The sequence below is a fragment of the Saccostrea cucullata genome, unplaced genomic scaffold (genome assembly GCF_032062105.1).
Source record: "Saccostrea cucullata isolate Sc308-1 unplaced genomic scaffold, CSIRO_AGI_Scuc_v1 ctg422, whole genome shotgun sequence".
Lineage (NCBI taxonomy): Eukaryota > Metazoa > Mollusca > Bivalvia > Ostreida > Ostreidae > Saccostrea > Saccostrea cuccullata.
The window spans coordinates 355,771-379,907 of record NW_026929454.1 but is presented as its reverse complement, the minus strand read 5'-3'; the positions used below and the strand labels follow the sequence as shown (position 1 = coordinate 379,907).

The window sequence follows — 24,137 nt, the reverse complement described above, 5'->3', positions numbered from 1 at the left end:
TACAGAGATTTTCCTTCGTTTTTTAAGACTTGAAATAAACATTACTTTTAATCTTTTTAGCTTTGGGGATCATTCTCTGCTATTTACTAAAAGTATAAATGTTTTTTAAAGTTTAAATTGATAATTTTATGTGATATTTTTTCATCAGGTCAGAATATGAGGTCTTTAGCTGTTTAGTATGTTCCCTTCTCTTCAGACTGTTTAGGAAAATGAACATATTTTATCTAAATATACAAGAATTCATTTTTGAAAATCACGATTTTTAAAACATTATGTATGTATTAGAGAAAGTATATATGCATTTAATTAATTCATTTATTTTTGTTTTAATATTTACGTCTTGAGTGCATAGATTTTCATTTTTCCGGAAATTTATGAACCGATCATACATTATTCTCATCTTTAGAATATAATTCCGAATTTCCTCGAGCAAGAATCTGGAACTTCGACAAAGGGGTCAACATTGAGAGAAAATAGCTTAGATACGGCTATCGAAATGCAGAGAAAATAGAAGTGAGTATCCCCTTTTAGTTTTTTTCAAAGAAGAAAAGAATGGAATACGAATGAAAATGTTCAATGAACACGATGTCAAAAAAGAGCTTTGTTAAAAAAAATGAACAAATTGAACTTTTTGTATTACAGTAGGCCTAATGGCTAAACAGTTTTTCTTTTATCATTAAATATACATTAGTCTGATAGATCTATGTTTGCATGCTGGGTTTAAATCAAGAAAATCTCTCAATGGTTAAGTTACTCGATCTAAAATGACAAGGAATGTACAATTAATGAATTATTGATCCTAGTGTAGTGTTTAGTTGTTACCAGGTTATACCTATGAAGCTGCTGCACTAGACTAAATAAAATAACACATTAACTGATTAAGTGGTCAGGGGTTGACGGTGATTGTGTAATTAAACAGTAGAAATCAGAATAAGTAAACAGGTCCAGTCCCAAAAACTATTTCTACCTATGTAGCTATTAATAGCTATATAGGTATTTAAGCCTACCCAAAGTAGCTATTTTTACCTACTTTTTGTATTATTTGCATTTTGTGACCAAAAGACCAAATGGTGCAACATGGTGAATACCCTATTTTTTGATACAGTCACATTGATGAATGCAATAAAATTTTGGTCAAAAAATGATTACTTACTGAATCGGCAATTTTACATTAGTTTCCATGCAAAATTGATAATATAAGAAGTAATCATTTTTTGGCTAATTTTTTTTTCATATCCATCATCATGATCATCAGTGTGAATGTATCAAGGAATTTAAAGTTCACCATGTTGCACTGTTCATGTGTTAATTTGGCCATAAAATGCAGAAAATACAAAAAGTAGGTAAAAATAGCTACTTTGGGTACTAGGTTTAAATACCTACATAGCTATTAATTGTTATGTAGGTAGAAATAACCTTTGGAGTGGACCTGCTAAACAGCTGTTTACTGAAAAATTAGACAGAGCATACAATACATGCTATAAAATCATGCATATTATCAGCAGCTGTACTTGATATAACAATGTGTAACATACCACAACAATATCCCAGAGAGCAGGCTCTGTTAAAAGGTGTTACATGTTTCTACAGTATTAAATATTGCTTTAAAATAGCTGCTGTTGTACTATTAAATATGATTAAATAAACTTTGCAAAAGTGTAACAAGAGACATTTTACATGCCTCTGCTAGGGATTGAACCCGGGTCTGACCGTCTCTGGGTTGCCAATCCAGAGCTCTGCTGAATGAGCTAGAGGGTTAAATAACTATGAAGGATGCCATGTATCTTACACTACTACAATAAACTCCAAAATGCCTGCATTAGAATTAACACTGAATTTTGGTCGATTTCAAGCAAGGACTTGAGTGAACATTCCCTGCTGACTGGTCACACCAGCTGTGTGCTCCTTGTTGTGATTGGGAAATAACAGAAAAATCTATGGACAGCTCAGTGTGTAAATAATGGGCTAACTATTAGTATTCTCATTTTACTTCCAATTACAGGGTCATTGTACCCATATTTTCAGTATGCCATACTTTTAATCATAAAATCACTAATATATGCCTTGAAGATCCATTAGCTACTTCTATGACTGCTACAAAAGAACACACACACACCTCACAAATTGTTAGCTCATACAGTGAATGAGATTTAGGGGAAATGGTTTTCGTTCATATGCTTTAAGTATTTCAAAATAAAGTATGAACTAGGGATGGGTATTGCCAAAAATTTCGTATCACAATATATCACAATTTTTTCCCAAAATATCACGATAATATGATGATATTTTTACAGCAATTTTCAAATGATTTTAAATGAATGGTCCTTATTTTTCTTTAAAATATGCTTGAAAAACAAAATTTCACTATTTTAAATCTTTTATGTACATAAAATTGTCATGTTTGGAGAAAATTTACCTTTTACAACATTTTTTAGACTTTCTGTGAGTGAAATTTGAAATATTGAACAATGAGGAATAATTCCTGGACTTTATAATATATACCTAAAGACCGGTATTTAGGTCTCCGTATCACGATACGTATCACGCAACAAAAAATCGCGATATACCGGTATACCGATAAAATTGCACATCCCTAGTATGAACTATTTCATTTGTAATGTTGTTTAGGAATCTTCTGATTTTTACAATGTACAGGTAACTTGTATGAAGCACATGGGACAGAATGTGAGTACATACAGGTAAACAATATACACAGCTGGTATTTATACAGTGTAAAATAGGGTGGTTGTGCAAACAAATATCTAAATTTCTCTCTCATACATTGGAAAAAATAGTTAAAGGGATGATTTTAGAATATATATAAGGATGGTACCATAATTTAATTATTGGAGGCAGGGAAAAGATTTATATCTTTAATTTTCTTAATCTGAGCTTTCAGCTCAGGTGAGCTTATATGGCAATGTACCTTTCTGATTTATTAGGTTTTTTATTTAAAACACCTGGCTGTCTGACATCTATAACTTTGTCATTTATGTAAATTAACAAGTCCTTCAGTGTTTTCAACTATATATAACATGAAAAGTAAACATAAAACATGAACAAAACAAAAAAGTTCACAGACATTTTCCTTCTTAAATGTGTGCAACTGTTGAATAGACACAATATGAAGGTTTAACATTAACTTTAAGGAAGTACATGTAAATGTATTTTTATGATTCAGTTTTCATTGTTGAAAAGTTTTTCCTCACAATTTCATAAACATGATTTAAGAAAGATTAACTGCTTTTTTGGAGCAAATATTCTGATAGTAGAATTTCTTCAAAAGAATTTTAACATAGTCATATTTCCCTTTTTAAGTAACTTGCTGATTAAATATTGCCCTATTTTATTTTCTTAAAAACTTTTAAATCAAATTAATCTTAGTAAAGAGTAGAAATAAAATTTATATTTTGATTTTTTAATTAATTAATCCATATCAAAATAAGTAGTCCAATGGCTTCTAATCCTCTTGTTTGCAATATCTTCAGCTTGTGTTAGAAGTTATTATCAGGTGCTAATTAGTGCCCTAGGGTCATGTACATATTCCTTAATAGATATTTTTCACACATTTTGACCTTGTCTCTTGGTATTTTTATACACATACTTTGACTTTAAATTTTAGTTTGGCACAGAATAAGTCAAATACCAACATTCTGAGAATATCTTTATATGTTCAATGTTGAAATTGTACTTTCAACATAAATTTAATCTAATGTTTCATGATTCCAAATTTTTTAACATATGAATTAAGGTAAAACCATGAGTAAACTTTCTATTAGTCAGCATCTATGTATTCCTGTCACAAATTTTGCCCACCAGTGGAAAGAATCCAGTGTGCCAGGAAAATCTTCAAATCTAATAGATGTAGGTTAGGAGATACAGTAATTGAAAATTGTATGAACATTTTAATAATATTATTGTCAAAAAATGTTGTAAAATAATCTGATATAAATATAAAGGAATGTACATCACTATTTACATTATAATTTATACATGTTTTCTTGAATGTAATGTGTAATTTAATTACTTACATTTGCAAAGTACATGTAATTGTAATTTAATTAATTACATTTCAAAATCCATGTAATGGTAATTTAATTGAAGGTTTTGGGAAAGCAATTGTAATTTAATTAATTACTTTCCTATGTAATTGACCCCATCCCTGGTGAAAACAGAATTTGTAGAAAAGTCAGTGCATGGACAGTGGGTTTTAATTGGAAACACTGAAAGTAAAAGGTCTGTTGCATTGCTGTAATTTATATGGTTGCATGTATTATATTTAAGTGTTGCTTTGTAAGTGACGTTTCACCATATGTTGCCTTTTCAGCGGACATTGACTCTCATTTTAAGAGATTAATTTCTACATAATAAGAAATAGAGGTCAAAAGGTCAAATAGTGGCTGTCACTTTTACATTTCTACCTATTCACTTTTCTAAGACATTTACATTTTAATTCTCCTTGTATTAATTATTATTCATCACTGAAATGGGAATAATATTTGCAGTGGTCATTATTGTTATGTACGTTGTGACCATCTGTGTTATAAAATGCTGCAATAAACCCTCAGGTGCTGACATGAAGCAAGAGGATACTAGTACATCGGACTCCGACTACTAATGGCTGACGGTGATGTCAAGGACAAAGAAGAAGGAAAGGCCATGGTATTTATTCCTGTAGGACGTAACCTTCAGCGACCCACCATTTTGCCCACAACGTGTGGATTCCGGCGGCTATACGTCCACATCTGTCTCTTTGTGGTAGTTATCATAGTGATTCTGGTGCTGCGAGCCATCTCCAATGTGCGCGTGGTGTTCGTTCAATATCACTCTAATTCTGACACTGATGGGGAACTGGTTGTTCTACCAGAGAAGTTTGCGTTCTCCAGAGGGGCGTATTGTCTGGACGGCTCTCCACCGGGGTATTACATCAGATATGGTAAGAATTATTACACAAACCTAAATTGATGTGTGCACTGCCAACATATTGTAAACCAAAATGCTGCAAGAGTAGAAACAATCAGTCCTGATACATTGTAAAGATTGCAGAGCATAATTCTGAAGAAGACATAAATATGTTACTGCATATACATGTTTATAAAATGTGAAAGTCTTAAGTTTGCAATAGCTTTTTCTTTTGTTCTGCTGTGATAAAACCCTCTTTTTGGAAGTTGTCAAGAAGTTACAATTGTCATTATTTAATCTTTTTAAACTTCATTATTTTGTTTATACTTCAATGCATTTCAGATTGAATGATTGCTTAACCAGAAAATCACATGCACATACAATTCTCATCTAAGTCTCGTAGGTAATGAATTGCACCATGTACTTCAGCTGGGTATTTTTTTTGCATGCTGGTCTTTTTGCTGGAGGAATTTTTACAGTTTTTAAATTGTACATGTATATATAACTGCAGAAAAGCATCAATACTGTAAACCAACTATTATTTGCAACATCTTTATTCGTGATTCTTTAGCTTGGAGGACATTTTCAAGTACTTACTGCAGTATTTTCATGAGTAGGGCAGCCTTCCACATAAATACATGAATAATTAGTTCTCGACAAGAATATTTGTAAGAAAAAGTTGTGTAACTTAGATATTTCTCGCTTGTAAATAAAATTTGGTTTATAGTATTCATCTTGTAACCACATACTGTGAAATAACTAATTTTCATGGGAGGTTAATTTTCGTGGTTTTCAAGTTATGAGAGACCCATGAATTTATGTCCACCATGTAATGTAATTTTTCACAGATGTTACAACTCAACAATCCTCCATCCATGAAATTAAATCCCCACAAACCTACATTTTTTCCTCAAACCTCGAAATTTGACCTCATGAAAATATGTGATTTTACAGTACACGTAGCATGCCATAGATAGGGATAGTTGACACAGAAAAAGAGGCAAGGATGAGTTGTTAAACTAACAGTATATACATGTATACTGTATATTTATTGCTTCTTTTAGGGAAGAGTCCCAACCTGAACAAGTGGATTGTACATCTTCCTGCAGGTGCTTGGTGCTCCTCTGTGGAGGAATGCTACAGCAGGTAAAATTAAAAAGACATGCAAGTTTTAATCTTCACTCTCACTGATCAAAATTTAAAGCCCTTTACCTGTATATGATGATGTTTCTATATATGTGAAAATTTCATGAATTGGATGTACATGTAATAATACAATCAATCAAATTACTGATCATTTATTCTTACAAGGTTAAATAATTGAATGTTAATTGAGAATTTTATATTAACAGGAGTCTGACAGAGCTTGGGTCCAGTGTAGAGGCTCCTATGTTCCGAGCTTTTAATGGAATTCTTTCTCCTAGTGAGTCAGAAAACCCCAAATTTCACATGTGGAATATGGTGGATTTCCTTTACTGTGATGGGGGCTCCTTTCTAGGTAGTTAGAGATTATTATGTACAGTTTTTGATTTGGTTCAAGACTGTACTGAAAATAATCTATTATAGCTGATAGACTTAACTATGTACATGGATTGTAAGATATTGAAGCATTTAGCAAATTTATCTTCAATTTTATATACATGACAAAAAGAGGTGTCTCAAAATACTTCAAATTTCAACAGAATTGAGAAGGTCAAAAGGTTTAGTCCCTGAATGTTTCAGTCACATTTTCATATGTATATTCTGAGATCAGTTCTTGTAATTTTTTTAACAGGAAACAGGAGCAATGTCATCAGCCACAAATCTAAGAAGTTGTACCTGACGGGTTTTCAGGTGTTTAATGCTTTGATCGACTACTTAGTGGAACACACAGAACTCAGAACGGCTGACCAGGTCATCCTCATAGGGTCCTCAGGTAAACAGGGAATTTATAGGTAACAGGGTTAACGTAGACTTATCTTCTAAAGACTTCTAAATACTTACATGTTATCTTCATTAAAGTACATATAATTTTGTGTTTGTCATCCTTAAACTCTAGCAAAATTAAAGCACGAAACAACATGAACATTTGGATTTCTTTTGAAATCCATGAGAAATATCGTTTTTATTAACAAGACAAACAGCTAGGAGCATCGATCTAGTTATGTCTTAGACTTAGCCATAAAATGTTCAAGAAAAATACTAACTTTTAGTTATTTTACTCAATGAACTTTTGAAATTTTCCAGTAAATTAATTTATTGTCATGTCGTTATATATAGCTGGAGGAGTGGGGGCTACAGTTAACGCTGACTTCCTGAGAGTGAGGCTGAGCGGGGTCAACTCACTCCACCTGGTGGTGGACGGCAGCATGTTTGTGGACAACCCCGAGCAAACTGGACAGCACATGATGAGGAACATCTTCAAGAATACTTTCTACCTCCATAACATACAAGGTACAATGTCAAACATTTATTTTCATTTTTCATAGATAGCTATGTACAGGAAAACCCTAGAGGTAAGAGTAATTTATCAAGTACCATGAATCAACTGGTACCAGGATTTGGTTGGGCTTTTAATAGTATGCCGAAGTAGTTATGTAATTTGAGTTGTTTTCTCACTGCACAGAGCTTCATTTCTTCTTCACTTACTGCAACAGCATTACCGCAAATGTGCATCAAATGAATTTTATGCTTACGTTTGAGAGATTTTCATTCTTGAAAGTAAAAATGTATAACAGTGTATGAACTTATTTTTGATGAGTTTGTCTATGGTACTGGTACTTCACTATTAACATGTTTTATGAGATAAATGTCAGATATATTTGACTTGTAATCTTTTCTATAACAAGGTGCCCAAAGTATTCAGGAGTGTACCCAGAAGATGCACAGCACTGACCAGTGGCAGTGTCTACAGCCCACCTTCTTCTACAAACATCTGTTCACACCTGTCTTTTTCCTGAACTCCCTGCACGATTCCTGGTACAGTAAGAACGCTATAGGAGTAACCTGCCCCTTCTCCACCTGTAGCCAGACAGACATTTCTATACTGGATCAACACAGGAGCTTTATTCTCTCCAAACTCTCTCCTGTTCTGCAGTCAAAGCAGGATGGGATATATCTGACCTCCTGTCCCATTCATACAATGACCATGAACAAAAGATTCTCTTCCAAGTTAAGTGAAGTGGGTATTTCCCCTCAGACCGCCTTAATTAAGTGGTATTTTCATCAAGTTCCCAACTATACTTTTGTTGAGAACATAGATTTTAGAGAAGCTACAGCAGTTTGCAAATTAGGAAACTGAAAAAAGCCTAAATATTTTTAGTTCTCCTTAGGAAGGAACTTTTTTTTGGTTTCTCACCACTGTGTAAAGTTTGTGAAGTACAATACATGTGATACACAAAAGAAAAACAACACATAACGTGAATGGCAATTTCAGATACTCGGCCTTTTCTGTATTGTTTGTTTCTTTGTCTTGTTTTATTTTTTCATATATGTGTTTGTAGAATTACAAACATTTTGTTCAAGTTTATAGCAGATCAGTAAACCCCATCCTTTTTTTTGTTGGGAAATGTGAATTTTATTATACAAGTATTAATGCCTTAACTCTTCATATCCATAAATGCCATCATTTCTTAGATGTGTTATTTTAATTTAGATTTTGATCAGTGTTGTACATTTTCACAAGTGCTTTAAAGTAGAGTTATAGTATTGCCCAAGCAGGGATATTGTGCCAAATATTAGGCTTTAGTGGATTTTTTTTTATCAGACGTGTAATTTTCTTTACAAAATAAGTATTCTTTAATGAAATCCTTCTTTTGTGAGTTTAGAAAGGTATACAGTATTATGTATAATATCATATGCATCATCTACAAACAAATTCTTTGTTTTATTATGTATCATTTAACTTCAACTTTTGCATAGGAGGAATTTACAAAATACACAAGTACTTAGTGCCATGTCAAATAAAATGTAGCTGCAAAATTTTTGAAGGAGTATTAGCAACTTTTACTGTACCACTTATAGAATGAGTGTGCCCCATTTTATATAATATTTCAATTTGCACCTTTAATTTTAGATTTACTTTAACTGTACTTTGTATATGTACATAAATCATGCATATGATTCTTCTTTCCCTCGTGTAATTATAGTTATCATTAAAACCAAATGTAAAAATACCAAATAGACATAATTCACAGGTTTTTGAACACATGAATTAAAATACTAAAATGTGTACTCTAAAACTGTCATTCATGTTTAACTTGAACACTAATTTCTTGCATTATTGAAGTAATATTACTCTAAATTCTTCATTTTCTACCCTTTTCACTGCTCTTTCACACTGTGATTTCTAAATGGATTGAATGTTTACCTCTGGTTCTAAATTGCATGTCTGATCTTCAGTCTCTACAAAAGAGCTTTACCAGTTCAGCAAAACTTGTTTAGTACGAACACGGATATTGCGAATTTACGGATATAGCGAAGTCATCTTGGACTCCCAGCTATATAAATTTAATGAATGTCATATATGGTTATAACGAATTACGGATATAGCAAAGTAATTTCATAGGTCCCAGCAACTTCGTTATAACCGTGTCTTGCTGTAATTAACTTTTTTTGTTAATTAGATATATAATAAACTTGCTCGTGTTTATTTTGATAGCTACATTATTTTTTCTCATTACTACCACATTTTTAATCTCTATCTAAAGTTTCTTCACTGTAACTTAACGATTTCCAAAGATCTCGCACTAATACTAAATGAAACGTCTGTTCTTTAATGTGGAGTTCTAAGATTCGATTAAGTCAAAACCCAGCTAATTTTTTTCCATCATTTAGCTACTTGTCACTGAAAATGTGAAGCAAATTTGAGATGTTGAATCATATGATAACTTTCACATAGTTACATATAGCAAAGCAAAGTCAAATAGGTGATTACATCAATCTTCTTTGCTTAACAGTGTGCAATTGATGTCAGATCAATTTCTTAAGTTATTTCCCCCTACAGTGTATAATGCGTGTTTGAGTTATTATACAGTCAAACCTCATTATTTTTTAACTCAATGAGACAGAGAAATCCCAGATATCCTAGGATACGAGATATTAAAATAAAATGCTTAAGTGTTTGGCACTACAAAGCTACTTTGGTATATCCATTGTAATTGAGATTTTGGTGTTCAAGATACTGAGGTTCAACAGTATACATATAATTTTTTGTGTGATTTTTTAAAGATTTATTCTACGTTTTGTCTGGACTGTTAGTCTGAATTTTATAATTTGTTTTATATTTATTACCCAGAAAAGTATGTGGCGAATGTACATATTATATACAAACAATTTGTATTTTTTGCAGTTGGAAATATTTTGCTATTTGACCACAAACATGACAAAAGACAAGAAATAAAATTCTTCAATTTTAGATTAGATTTCTGTAATTTATAATTTTGAATACACCAATTTATGAACACATATAGTATATTTCATGTCAGGAATATTTTGCAAATGTAAATTTGAAGGATATGTCCTTAATGAAAAACATGGACAACTGCAGAAAATCTGTTATACAGTATCGAGCTTTGTAAGCATTTTGTTCTGTATATATTGAAAGATTGCTCATGAAGGCAGAACTCCATTTTTTTTACATAAATTTTATTTAGAATGATACTCTATGTAATATTTACATATACATGTAACATTCTTTGTCACAATTTATACTTTGTGAACACATTGATGTGAAGTGGAATAAAATCATACAATTCTTAAGTTTCTATTTAGCCCTTTTACATGGGCTTGTAATAGCACCTCTTCAATATGCTGAATTTCCCTCTTATAAAGGGAAATAAAACAGATTAAGGTACATGCAACATGAATCTGTCACAGAACATCTGTTGAACCCCTTAACATTCCTACAGCAGGAAATACATGTAGATTCAGCAAACATATGGTATGTTTCATAGAGCCTGTATGTTTAATGAGGCATCATAAACACAAAAGCCGTGTGTGAGGAGGAACCATGGGATTTGTTTTCTGAAAAAAAAAGAAATTGAATTGATACATGAACAAAAACATAGGTAATCAGAGATTACAGAGCTCACCTCAACGAATGTTGTCTTTAATTAAAGCAATATGAGCTGCATATTTGAAAATTTTATTTTGCTGTTAAAATGTGTTATTATGATAAATTTTATGTAACTTAAACCTTTATGATCAATTAGACTTGAATAAAGCAGAAGAAATACTTCTTTATGCAATATAATATACAGTTTTATATAAGAAAGCATTATTGTACAGGACGACAATAATGCAATTTTGATGCAAACAAGGCTTATAAATAGTTTTTCCGTCGCAAATATGAACAACAGAAGTTTGTTAACGTAATTTTTTTGTCATTGAAGTAGTTAATATTTACAATTTTGCAACAAAATATTTTACATCAAAGTTGCAGCTCGTATTGCTTTAAGGCAAAGTCACACAATTACCCAACAAAAAGTGTACATCCAAAAATGCAAAATTTATGCAATTTTGATCTGATATTTTTAAATAGACCTATATAAAAACTTCAAACTAGTTCTTCATCACGAAAATGTGATTACAAATCCAGCATCTGAAGCAAGTTTGAAAGTTTTCATCCCTTGATGCATCATTTGGGCAAGTTTGGTTTATATAAGCCTTATAGTTTCTTGGTAATAGACCTGCTCCTATAACTTTTACCTGGTCCATTATCTGGAAAAAGTATGTTGAATTCAGCATCCGGAGCAAGCCCATTAGTATGCATCCTAAGATGTATCATCCATGTGAGTTTGCACAACATTGGGCTTATAGTTACTCAGAAATGAAACCTGCATAAAAATTTAACCTCCTCACTCATCCAGAAAAAAAAGTAGGTCAGATTCAGCATCTGAAGCCAGCCTGGTAGAATGCAACCTTAGATGTATCATTCATGCAAGTTAGGTCATTAAAGAGCTCATAGTTACTTGGAAATGAATCCTGCAACAAAAACTTTTACCTGTTCACTCATCAAGAAAATGTAGGTCAGATTCAGCATCCGAACAAGTCTGGTAGTATGCATCCCAAGATGTACCATCCATGCAAGTTTGGTCACCATAGGGCTCATTGTATCTTGGAAATGAACCCTGCATCAAAAACTTTAACCTGTTCACTCAACCGGAAAATGTAGCTCAGAGTCAGCATCCGAAGCAAGCCTGGTAATATGCATCCTTAGATGTAACATTCATGCAAGTTTGGTCAACATAGGGCTTATATTTACTTGCAAATGAGACCTGCACCAAAATCATTAACCTGTTAGCTCATCTGGAAAATGTAGGTCAGATTCAGCATCCAAAGCAAGTCTGGTAGTGTACATCCTTAGATGTATCACCCATGCAAGTTTGCTCAACATAGGGCTTATAGTTACTTGGAAATGAGACTTGCACCAAAAACATTAACCTGTTCACTCAACCGGAAAATGTAGCTCAGAGTCAGCATCCGAAAAAAGTCTGGTAGTGTACATCCTTAGATGTATCACCCATGCAAGTTTGCTCAACATAGGGCTTATAGTTACTTGGAAATGAGACCTGCACCAAAAACATTAACCTGTTCACTGAACCGGAAAATGTAGGTCAGATTCAGCATCCGAAGCAAGTCTGGTAGTGTACATCCTAAGATGTATCATCCATGCAAGTTTGGTCAACATAGGGCTTATATACTTGGAAATGAACCCTGCACCAAAAAACATTAACCTGTTCACTCAACCAGAAAATGTAGGTCAAATTCAGCATCCGAAGCAAGCCTGGTAATGTGCATCCTTATTTATATACACCATCCATGCAAGTTTGGTCAACATAAGGCTCATAGTTACTTCGAAATGAGACCTACACCAAAAACTGCACCAAAAATGTTAACCTGCTCCAAAAACATTAACCTGGTCATTCCTTTGCTGAAATTGCAGCATCTGAAACTATGACTGGTACAATGAAACACACTAGAAGCATCTTCCATGCATGTCTAATCAATATAGGGCATAGAAGTACTTAAAAAGAAAACTGCTCCAAAAAACTTAACCTTCACCTGGGACGCCGACACCGACGCCGACACCGAGGGTATTACATAAGCTCCCCCAACTTCGTTGAGGTGAGCTAAAAAGCAGTTGATTTCACTCATTAAGAATGACATTGTGCAAATTGTATTATGGTCTATATATACACTGACAATAAACACTGACAATAAAACATAATGCTCAAGGAGAATGGTCCAATACACTGACAGTATAACACATATGATTTGTGAGGAGAATGGTCCTAAAAAATGACAGTATAATACAATGTGTGAGGAGAAGTGTCCTATACACTGACAGTATAATACAATGTGTGAGGAGAATGGTCCTATACACTGACAGTATAATACAATGTGTGAGGAGAATGGTCCTATACACTGACAGTATAATATAATGTGTGAGGAGAATGGTCCTATACACTGACAGTATAATATAATGTGTGAGGAGAATGGTCCTATACACTGGCAGTATAATATAATGTGTGAGGAGAATGGTCCTATACACTGACAATATAATACAATGTGTGAGGGGAATGGTCCTATACAATGGTCATATACACTGGCAGTATAATACAATGTGTGAGGAGAATGGTTCTATACACTGACAGTATAATACAATGTGCGAGGAGAATGGTTCTATACACTGACAATATAATACTTACAATGTGTGAGGAGAATGGTCCTATACACTGACAATATAATACTTACAATGTGTGAGGAGAATGGTCCTATACACTGACAATATAATACTTACAATGTGTGAGGAGAATGGTCCTATACACTAGCAGTATAATACAATGTGTGGGGAGAATGGTCATATACACTGGCAGTATAATACAATGTGTGAGGAGAATGGTCCTATACACTGACAGTATAATACAATGTGCGAGGAGAATGGTTCTATACACTGACAATATAATACTTACAATGTGTGAGGAGAATGGTCCTATACACTGACAATATAATACTTACAATGTGTGAGGAGAATGGTCCTATACACTAGCAGTATAATACAATGTGTGGGGAGAATGGTCATATACACTGACAGTATAATACTATGTGTGAGGAGAATGGTCCAATACACTGTCAGTATAATATTATGTGTGAGGAGAATGGTCCTATACACTAGCAGTATAATACAATGTGTGAGGGGAATGGTCCTATACACTGACAGTATAATACTATGTGTGAGGAGAATGGTCCAATACACTGTCAGTATAATATTATGTGTGAGGAGAATGGTCCTATACACTAGCAGTATAATACAATGTGTGAGGGGAATGGTCCTATACACTGACAGTATCATACTTACAATGTGTGAGGAGAATGGTCCTATACACTGACAGTATAATACAATGTGTGAGGAGAACAGTCCTGTACACTGTCAGTATAATATTATGTGTGAGGAGAATGGTCCTATACACTGACAGTATAATATAATGTGTGAGGAGAATGGTCCTATACACTGACAGTATAATATTATGTGTGAGGAGAATGGTCCTATACACTGGTCCTATACACTGACAGTATAATATTATGTGTGAGGAGAATGGTCCTACACACTGACAGTATAATACAATGTGTGAGGAGAATGGTCCTATACACTGACAGTATAATATTATGTGTGAGGAGAATGGTCCTATACACTGGTCCTATACACTGACAGTATAATACAATGTGTGAGGAGAATGGTCCTATACACTGACAGTATAAGGGCTGTTCGGAAATTATTGAGACAATTACATTTACTCCATAAAGGACAGAGATAATTTCATGAAAATTCGTCAACATTTCATAAAGAACGAATAAGACACTTATGCAAAATTTCCAAATCCTATGATGATTAGATAAGTTTTGGTGAAATAATAAACATGCATATGTCTATCAACCCGGAGCAGTATCGCTACGTTATTTAACGTCACGTCAGCCGGAGATGTTTTCGCATGTGAAACGATCGGGAAGCGTTTAATACTCTTAATTCTTTGTTATTACATATAACATTACAAAAATCAAGCATTCTCTTTTCTTAAACTATTCTTTAAAACTGTATGCTGTTGCAACCCCAGTGTAAAATTTTTATTTGTTGGAAAGGATGACTTAGAATCACGCAATGCCCATTTATGCAATGAGGGTCAACAATATTAATACCGTACGTAATAACTGATGGTCTTCCAAAGCTTTTGATTTTACTTTGGTTGAATTAACTGTAAAAAAAAATGTACACCAATGAAATAACAAACTATAACACATTATTTTTTCTCGTTGTTATTGTTTCAGCAGGTCCTTCAGTCTGGAAAAGAGTTCTACATTGAGCTACACAAAATTTTAGGTATGCTGGCTGCTCCGCCTTTGACGTCAGAATCTATTTTGTCGTCGTTAACAGCTTTCTCTACCGCGCTTAATTTTTTTATGATCTCCGTATTTCTGATCAAAATTTTAACAAAGTTGCACAATATAAATTTGAAATAAAGCTGAAAAATTATATACATGAACTGAATTATTTTCGCTTTTATCATAGGTCCACGAAGAGATGAAACGTTGGTGTTTCATACTTTCAATACATGATTTCATGAGTGCTCCGGGTACCACTACTATTGATGCATTTATATACCATTGTAGAGAAAATATTAAATATTGGTAAAATATCTCTTGCTTTTATTAATTCTTAGAATGTGTCAAACGTACATGCAAATTTTCACAGAAAGACGTTCATTAGAAAGCAAAATATACACAATGTCTCAATAATTTCCAAACAGCCCTCGTATAATACCATGTGTAAGGAGAATGGTCCTATACACTGACAGTATAATACGTACAATGTGTGAGGAGAATGGCCCTATATTATGACAGTATAATACTTACAATGTGTGAGGAGAATGGTCCTATATTATGACAGTATAATACTTACAATGTGTGAGGAGAATGGCCCTATATTATGACAGTATAATACTTACAATGTGTGAGGAGAATGGTCCTATACACTGACAGTATAATACAATGTGTGAGGAGAATGGTTCTATACACTGACAGTATAATATAATGTGTGAGGAGAATGGTTCTATACACTGACAGTATAATACAATGTGTGAGGAGAATGGTTCTATACACTGACAGTATAATATAATGTGTGAGGAGAATGGTCCTATACACTGGTCCTATACACTGGCAGTATAATACAATGTGTGAGGAGAATGGTCCTATACACTGACAGTATAATACAATGTGTGAGGAGAATGTTCCTATACACTGACAGTATTATACTTACAATGTGTGAGGAGAATGTTCCTATACACTAACAGTATAGTACTTGCAATGTGTGAGGAGAATGGCCCTATATTATAACAGTATAATACTTACAATGTGTGAGGAGAATGGTTCTATACACTGACAGTATAATACAATGTGTGAGGAGAATGGCCCTATATTATGACAGTATAATACTTACAATGTGTGAGGAGAATGGTCCTATACACTGACAGTATAATACAATGTGTGAGGAGAATGGTTCTATACACTGACAGTATAATACAATGTGTGAGGAGAAGTGTCCTATACACTGACAGTATAATACAATGTGAGAGGAGAATGTTCCTATACACTGACAGTATCATACTTACAATGTGTGAGGAAAATGGTCCTATATTATGACAGTATAATACAATGTGTGAGGAGAATGGTCCTATACACTGACAGTATAATACAAATGTACTTATAATGTGTGAGGAGAATGGTCCTATATTATGACAGTATTATACTTACAATGTGTGAGGAGAATGGTCCTATTTTATGACAGTATAATACAAATGTACTTACAATGTGTGAGGAGAATGGTTCTATATTATGACAGTATAAAACAAATGTACTTACAATGTGTGAGGAGAATGGTCCTATATTATGACAGTATAATACTTACAATGTGTGAGGAGAATGGTCCTATATTATGACAGTATAATACTTACAATGTGTGAGGAGAATGGTCCTATATTATGACAGTATAATACAAATGTACTTACAATGTGTGAGGAGAATGGTCCTATATTATGACAGTATTATACTTACAATGTGAGAGGAGAATGTTCCTATACACTGACAGTATAATACTTACAATGTGTGAGGAGAATGGTCCTATATTATGACAGTATAATACTTACAATGTGTGAGGAGAATGGTCCTATATTATGACAGTATAATACAATGTGTGAGGAGAATGGTCCTATATTATGACAGTATAATACTTACAATGTGTGAGGAGAATGGTCCTATATTATGACAGTATAATACTTACAATGTGTGAGGAGAATGGTCCTATATTATGACAGTATAATACTTACAATGTGTGAGGAGAATGGTCCTATATTATGACAGTATAATACTTACAATGTGTGAGGAGAATGGTCCTATATTATGACAGTATAATACTTACAATGTGTGAGGAGAATGGTCCTATATTATGACAGTATAATACTTACAATGTGTGAGGAGAATGGTCCTATATTATGACAGTATAATACAATGTGTGTGGAGAATGGTCCTATATTATGACAGTATAATACTTACAATGTTTGAGGAGAATGGTTCAGTATAATACAATGTGTGAGGAGAATGGTCCTATACACTGACAGTATAATACTTACAATGTGTGAGGAGAATGGTCCTATATTATGACAGTATAATACTTACAATGTGTGAGGAGAATGGTCCTATACACTGACAGTATAATACTTACAATGTGTGAGGAGAATGGTCCTATATTATGACAGTATAATACAATGTGTGAGGAGAATGGTCCTATACACTGACAGTATAATACTTACAATGTGTGAGGAGAATGGTCCTATATTATGACAGTATAATACTTACAATGTGTGAGGAGAATGGTCCTATATTATGACAGTATAATACTTACAATGTGTGAGGAGAATGGTCCTATATTATGACAGTATAATACTTACAATGTGTGAGGAGAATGGTCCTATATTATGACAGTATAATACTTACAATGTGTGAGGAGAATGGTCCTATATTATGACAGTATAATACTTACAATGTGTGAGGAGAATGGTCCTATATTATGACAGTATAATACTTACAATGTGTGAGGAGAATGGTCCTATATTATGACAGTATAATACGTACAATGTGTGAGGAGAATGGTCCTATATTATGACAGTATAATACTTACAATGTGTGAGGAGAATGGTCCTATATTATGACAGTATAATACTTACAATGTGTGAGGAGAATGGTCCTATATTATGACAGTATAATACTTACAATGTGTGAGGAGAATGGTCCTATATTATGACAGTATAATACTTACAATGTGTGAGGAGAATGGTCCTATATTATGACAGTATCTCCTCATGGCCTCCTGGATGTCCTCAGGTTGTATCGCTGTAGAAATCTCTAAAGCACTTCCTACACCACTCTGAAAACATAAAGAGTGTTATTACAACTGCTGGACATGGTATGAATATAGGTTTATTAGATTCCTTACCATAATGGACAGATTTTGTTTTTCAATAAATTCACAAGAAAGAACACTTTAAGATTTTTGGAATACATGTGAAATAATGATAAACATTCCATATGCCAATTGAAGTTTTTGTGATTGATGTGTACAAGTTATTTCCAATACTAAATACAAGTGTAAATTATGGAATCTGCAGTATATGTAGGACTATGAAATCTCATCAAAGAAAACCCTATCCAGTACCATTTTAGATACATTATTTTCATAGTTAATGCATACTAATTAATAATTGGCATATTTTCTCATAGTTTATGCTAACATTTTGATGAATAGGAAAAGATTTATTTTACAGGTTACAATGGTAGTCTACCTTTTTGCGTTTTTTACTCTTGGGTTTCGGGAGTGAGGCACTGAGAGAAGAAGAGCTGGAACTCAAGCTAAGGGTGGATCCAGGAGTTGTTGGTGTGGCAGGAGGACTCTGGTACAAAAAAGTGCTTAATATTACAAAATGAGGCAGCCTTTTATCAACATAATGGTGTACTTGGTTATTTAAGTTAATAGACAGGAGCAGAGAAGAAGATTTTCAAAGAAATAATGCATTTTCACTAAATGATCCATATAGCCCCTCTCTAGCACTAGGGCTGGGGGCCATAAAACTTAGACGAGCTCACTTTGAGTTCCGTCTCACATTTCCACAATAATTTCCTTTGGAAATTAAGATGAGATCAAAAGTGAGTTCAAGTTTTATGGCCCCCAGGCCTGGACCCCTGAACCTAGGGCCATGAATTTCACAATTTTGGTAGAGGGCTCAATACAACCATGCCAACAGTTTGAATGGATGATGTCCAGGAGTAAAGATGAAGATTTTTAAAGATTGCAATAATTTTGGTGTTTTTAGTCCCATCCTTCAGGCCCCAGGGGGGCAGGAAACATGAAATTACGATTTTTTTCCCCTTCACCCATAGATGCTATATGCCAACATTGGTTAAAAAATGGTTAAGCGGTTACAGAGAAGAAGCTAAAAATGTTCAAATGTTAACAAACGACGAATGACGCACAATGATAGACAAAAACTGATAGCAAAAGGTCACCTGAGTGACTTGGGTGACCTAAAAAGGCAAAAGCTGCATATGATGCAAACCTGGAAAAATGGATCACTGAGACAATATTCATCTACTAATGCTTAATAAAATTTTAAATAAATGGAAGAGCATCATCTGTTTATTGACATACAGACTGTGCGTCTCTAAAAAGAAATAATTGTAGCTATTTTAAGCATGCCTGCATGCTCCAATATATGAGGGTTGTCCGTAAAGTTCGTGGACAAGCTAAAAATTAAATAAAAGATGTGTCATTGAAATTTATTATTAACATATTTTTAATTCTTTACTTAATGTGAATTGAAAAATGTGAAATTTTATTTAATTACAAATGTTTAATTACAATTATGGCTTCATAATTAGACTTGGAATGAATTATGTATCTTAGAGCACCGTGTGCAAAATTTTAATCAAATAAATATTATTATTTTTATAAATTACATTTGTATTTTATAAAATTCTGCGGAAATCTTGCTGACTTTTACATTATGAGGTTGACAGAAGTTATCACATCAAACATGCAAAATTTGAACGTTCAAAGTTTCAAAATGGCTGAGCAATCATAGTTAGAATATATTAAGACAGGATCGGAATAATGTTCAAAAAATGGACGTTCTCGGAATAGGTGGAGCAGTGGGCAGTGATAAAATTCTGCTCAGACATCGGAAAAACACCTACAGATACCAATACATTCTGTAAACAATCGGGATACAATAGTTAAAGAAGCTGTTTATAAGTATTTAAGAGCCATATAATATTTTCGAACAGAAGGAACAGTTTACAGGATGACATGCGTGAAGGAAAACCATCATTCCTAGATTTCAGTGATGTAAAAAATGAATTTCATAATGTGATTTTGAAAATCAAAATCGTTTTTACGCGGACAGAGGTTGGATGATTGCAGGATATGAGACAGGCATTCTTAAATATTATTTCACGTATGAAACCTGAACATTTTCTGCACATTTTTATGACTGGTTAAAGCGACAAAAGAAATGTATTGAGTTAAACGGTGACTATGTTGAGAGAAGTTACATGTACTCATATTAAGCTTTTCACGTCGGGTAATGTACATCAAGAATTTTTGTTTTATTGCTCCGGGTATGAGTGTGCGTCTTTTTTGTATCTGATAAAAATATAACTAGTTGTGCTTTGTTTTTGTTGAAAACTTGCATATTAATAAAATGAAACATGAATTTAATAAAAATAAAAGTTTCATATATTTTATCAATGTTTGTCAATAATTATCAATGTTGTCCACAAACTTTACAGACAACCCTCGTATTCTTAATAGATTTGTTATTTTCATGTTTGAATAGAATATAATAAAACAATGTGTGATCTAATATTTCCAACAATTGCCTCTTATTTCTAGATGAAAAATAATTACAGCAAAAGCAGTATCAAACAGAAGTTTGATGAGTTATTCAGAGCAATATCCTATGTACATGTATGCCTCCAAAACTATAGTTAAGTAATTCTTTTTTTTTTGGGGGGGGTGGGGGTTGAATTATTAAACTTATGTTTACCTGAATGGCAATGCAATTCCCCTTTTTACAATCTCGTTAACAGGTAAATGATCTTACCTGGACAGGTGAAGTTGGTCCCTGAGTGGTGGAGGGTGGGGCAGAGATTCCTGACCCAAGGGAGATTTGGTTGTAGTAATTAATACAGACAGTGGGGCCATTCCTTGGCACTGGGTCTCCATAAACTGTTTTCTTGTCCTGCTTCACTAGCAAGGCCATGTCCACTATCTGTTGAAAGAATGCTTTGTATATATACTTAGTAATTATATTTTTTTCATCAAATTTAGACTTATATAAACCAGTTAGCTTATGGGGTTGGCAATTTGTTTTTATTTTTACCATAATTTTTATAAAACCATCCAGAAACTTGCTACAAAAGGTTTAGATACTCAGCTTCAAAGTTCTAACCCTGGTTCTTCACATGAAGAGGTTTTACCATAGCGACCCACTGTGATGACTAAAAATATGGTACATGTATGTACGGCATCATTAAACAATAAGTGCCAGTGGTCAAAATCAACAGCTGCCATGATTGAGTTCTTGTTGCACTTCAGTTCTAACATTGTCTCATGAATCAAATGAATCAGTTGTATCTGATTTAATTATATATAATTACTACATCTACTTCACGCTGAATGAAATGGGTAAAATCACATAAAATTATACAAATAGAACATATACAAGTACTGTTTGCAGAAAATTAAGTTTATATAGAATCATTTTTTCTCTATTTTTTGTATATACCAAATATTAAACTGTACTATATATTTTATTTGAATTATTACAAACTATTCCAATTAAAATTTATCAACATGTATCTAGATAACAGTCCTTCTAAAAAAGAATGTGAAATGTTTTTATAACTGAAATCTTGTAAAAACTTCTAATCAGAATCTGACAAAAAACCCTGACAGAATTAAACCTAGATTTGTCAGAATGGAATGAGTCCCTTGCCTGCTACTGTTGGAATATGCAATTATCTGTACATTACCACAACTTAATTCTTTTGCTTCCAATTCCCTAAAGGTTATGAGATCTTAGGGAATCTTTTTTTTAATCAGACAAATAGAATGAACTCCAAGAAAAAGACAACTTTAGGTCACTGCATGCAAACCTACAACCTCTTATTGGCAAAAGTGAATATATCTTTGGACTCGGCGACTCCGAAAAGCAATAAAAGTGGAGGCATCAAACCAATATCATCATTTACACCTAGTAAGCTATCTTCAAACATTTATTTTTAGCTGCACATGCAGACAAATCCTTGAACTTTGAAATCAATCTTTAGGAAAACTTTCATGGAGTCAACTGAAATCTACTGAATTCAAAATGTAAGGATACTTTCATATGACATCTTTTCTGGCTTAGTTATTATTTAAAAAAAAAAGGTTTATATGATACCTTATTTGAGCTGTTATTTTTCTTTGAGCCTCCTTTGGAAAGTTTATTTAAAACTAGCTCAGTGATTAAAAGATAAAAATGTTAAAAAACAAGAGATGTTTGTAAAACACCTATGCCCCCTCCCCATATAATTGGAATTCTTCTAATTAGATATTCTTACGATAAATCTGTATACCAAATTTCATTTCAATATGTGCAACATCTGCAAAAATAATGAATAGAAACTGCAAATACATGTAATTGCAATTTTTCTAAGTCCAAGGGGTATAAATCTGTCCAAAATTGCCCAATCGTACCCAAAACACAAGTTGACCTATATATTCTTATGATAAATCTGTATACCAAATTTCATTTCAAGGGGGGGGGGGGGCATAAAAATTAAATAACATAATAATAACATAAATAAAATAAAAAACATAAATGCATATTACTTATTAACAGAGAGGAAAATACTGATTAAAATCATGAAATTTTTTTCTGTGCATCTGCTAAGCTTATGCATTTGTACAGCCAAATCATGCCAAGTCATTCACCTATACAAGTTCAATAACTCCATATTCCCATCTCTTTCATCTTCTTAAAATGAATATCTACTCCTATCATGCCGAGATGTACCTGAGCAACAATTTCATAGGCGAAGTAGTTGATGATTTCCATGGCGTGCTGATTGGGTTTGAGATCCATAATGACTCCTGCCAGTAACCAGTCCTTAAACCGCTGGGCTTTGTTACGCCTCCCTGTCAGGACAATGAATACAGTAAACCATCTATTCATTGTACATCATTTCAGTGTAATATTTAGCATATTTATGATATACATATGAAATTCTTATACATGAAACTGTGCTATTAGACTGAACCATCCTCAGACCAGCAGCTTTAAAATAATATCAAAATTAATTCTGTCAGACTAAAGCAATTTACTGGTCAGTAGAACTGTCCAACATTTTGAGAATCTGGTCTAGACATCAACATAAGATAATACACATACCAAAGCTAGCCTGTCTGGCCTCAACATATTCCATGTATTGCTTCTGATCCATGTACCTTGTTTGTATTTCTGCTCTCTGTAAATCATAATATGTACCAATATTAACACTGTCTACAAACATAAATAAAATATAGACTTTCTTGGTGGTTTTTACAAGTGAGCAGTTCTCCCCATAAATCAAATGGGGTTCAACAAGATTCCTTTGAAAACTTCCATTTTTTTTTTTGAGGAGGGGGGGGGGGTGTTTAGAGGTACACCTTAGGAAACATATAATCTTAACCAAAGTGTAACTATATGCATTTTTTGATGCAATTACCCATTTATATTAAAGGTTCAAGTGGGGGTTTCTATTACCAAAGTAATAAAAATCCTTCAAATGCTGTTATTTGTTTAATATAACATGCAGCATCTAAAACAATGAATAGTAATGTACATCCCTTTAGGCAATTTCCATACAAGTTTTGTTGATGATGTATGCCTGAACTTTGGCGGTGTCTATTATAGATTCCAACAATACTAACCAGTAATCTCTCTTTCTTCACTTCATCTGTTCCTCCATCTTCAAACAGTGCCAATAGTTCTCCTGATATTTGCAAAGGAAAAAATATTGTCTAGAATCTTTTTTTTTTTTACTTTTACGAGACCAAAAAGATTCAGTGTGTTGTATCCTTATGAATTATATAGATACCATTTTGAGTGTATTTTTTGAAAATTACA

The 24,137-nt window shown here is 33.2% G+C and overlaps 2 protein-coding genes across 4 annotated transcripts in view; one reads left to right on the top strand and one right to left on the bottom strand.

The window, feature by feature from the left end:
- The first annotated feature begins 437 nt into the window (after positions 1-437).
- On the top strand, positions 438-9,011 carry LOC134280904 (uncharacterized). 3 transcript variants are annotated; one of them, XM_062763359.1, is made up of 8 exons: positions 473-513; positions 2,656-2,699; positions 4,569-4,936; positions 5,967-6,048; positions 6,255-6,400; positions 6,677-6,817; positions 7,162-7,335; positions 7,731-9,011. In XM_062763359.1, the coding sequence occupies exons 3-8, from the start codon at positions 4,618-4,620 to the stop codon at positions 8,180-8,182; spliced, it is 1,314 nt and encodes a 437-aa protein (XP_062619343.1). In that variant the 5' UTR covers positions 473-513; positions 2,656-2,699; positions 4,569-4,617; the 3' UTR covers positions 8,183-9,011. The 3 variants fall into 3 exon arrangements, with proteins under 3 accessions (XP_062619344.1, XP_062619343.1, XP_062619345.1); XM_062763360.1 differs by lacking the exon at positions 2,656-2,699 and having other exon boundaries at positions 438-513; XM_062763361.1 differs by lacking the exons at positions 473-513; positions 2,656-2,699 and adding an exon at positions 4,164-4,236.
- A 1,669-nt stretch (positions 9,012-10,680) lies between these two features.
- LOC134280905 (transcription initiation protein SPT3 homolog) overlaps positions 10,681-24,137 on the bottom strand; it is a 61,443-nt gene continuing 47,986 nt past the window's right edge. Inside the window, exons 5-11 of the mRNA XM_062763362.1 lie at positions 23,942-24,003; positions 23,421-23,496; positions 23,046-23,167; positions 21,090-21,257; positions 18,774-18,881; positions 18,251-18,358; positions 10,681-10,905 (exon numbers count right to left, since the gene is read on the bottom strand). Coding sequence (XP_062619346.1) covers positions 10,858-10,905; positions 18,251-18,358; positions 18,774-18,881; positions 21,090-21,257; positions 23,046-23,167; positions 23,421-23,496; positions 23,942-24,003 — 692 coding nt within the window. The 3' untranslated portion in view covers positions 10,681-10,857. The remainder of the gene's footprint in view (positions 10,906-18,250; positions 18,359-18,773; positions 18,882-21,089; positions 21,258-23,045; positions 23,168-23,420; positions 23,497-23,941; positions 24,004-24,137) is intronic.

What these genes read in the sequence shown, in the direction of transcription:
- LOC134280904 (XM_062763360.1), top strand. Translation starts at nt 4,618, where the DNA reads ATGGCTGACGGTGATGTCAAGGACAAAGAAGAAGGAAAGGCCATGGTA. An exon ending in CATCCTCATAGGGTCCTCAG is followed by an intron (nt 6,818 to 7,161) that starts GTAAACAGGGAA and finishes CGTTATATATAG; the next exon opens with CTGGAGGAGTGGGGGCTACA. An exon ending in CTACCTCCATAACATACAAG is followed by an intron (nt 7,336 to 7,730) that starts GTACAATGTCAA and finishes TTCTATAACAAG; the next exon opens with GTGCCCAAAGTATTCAGGAG.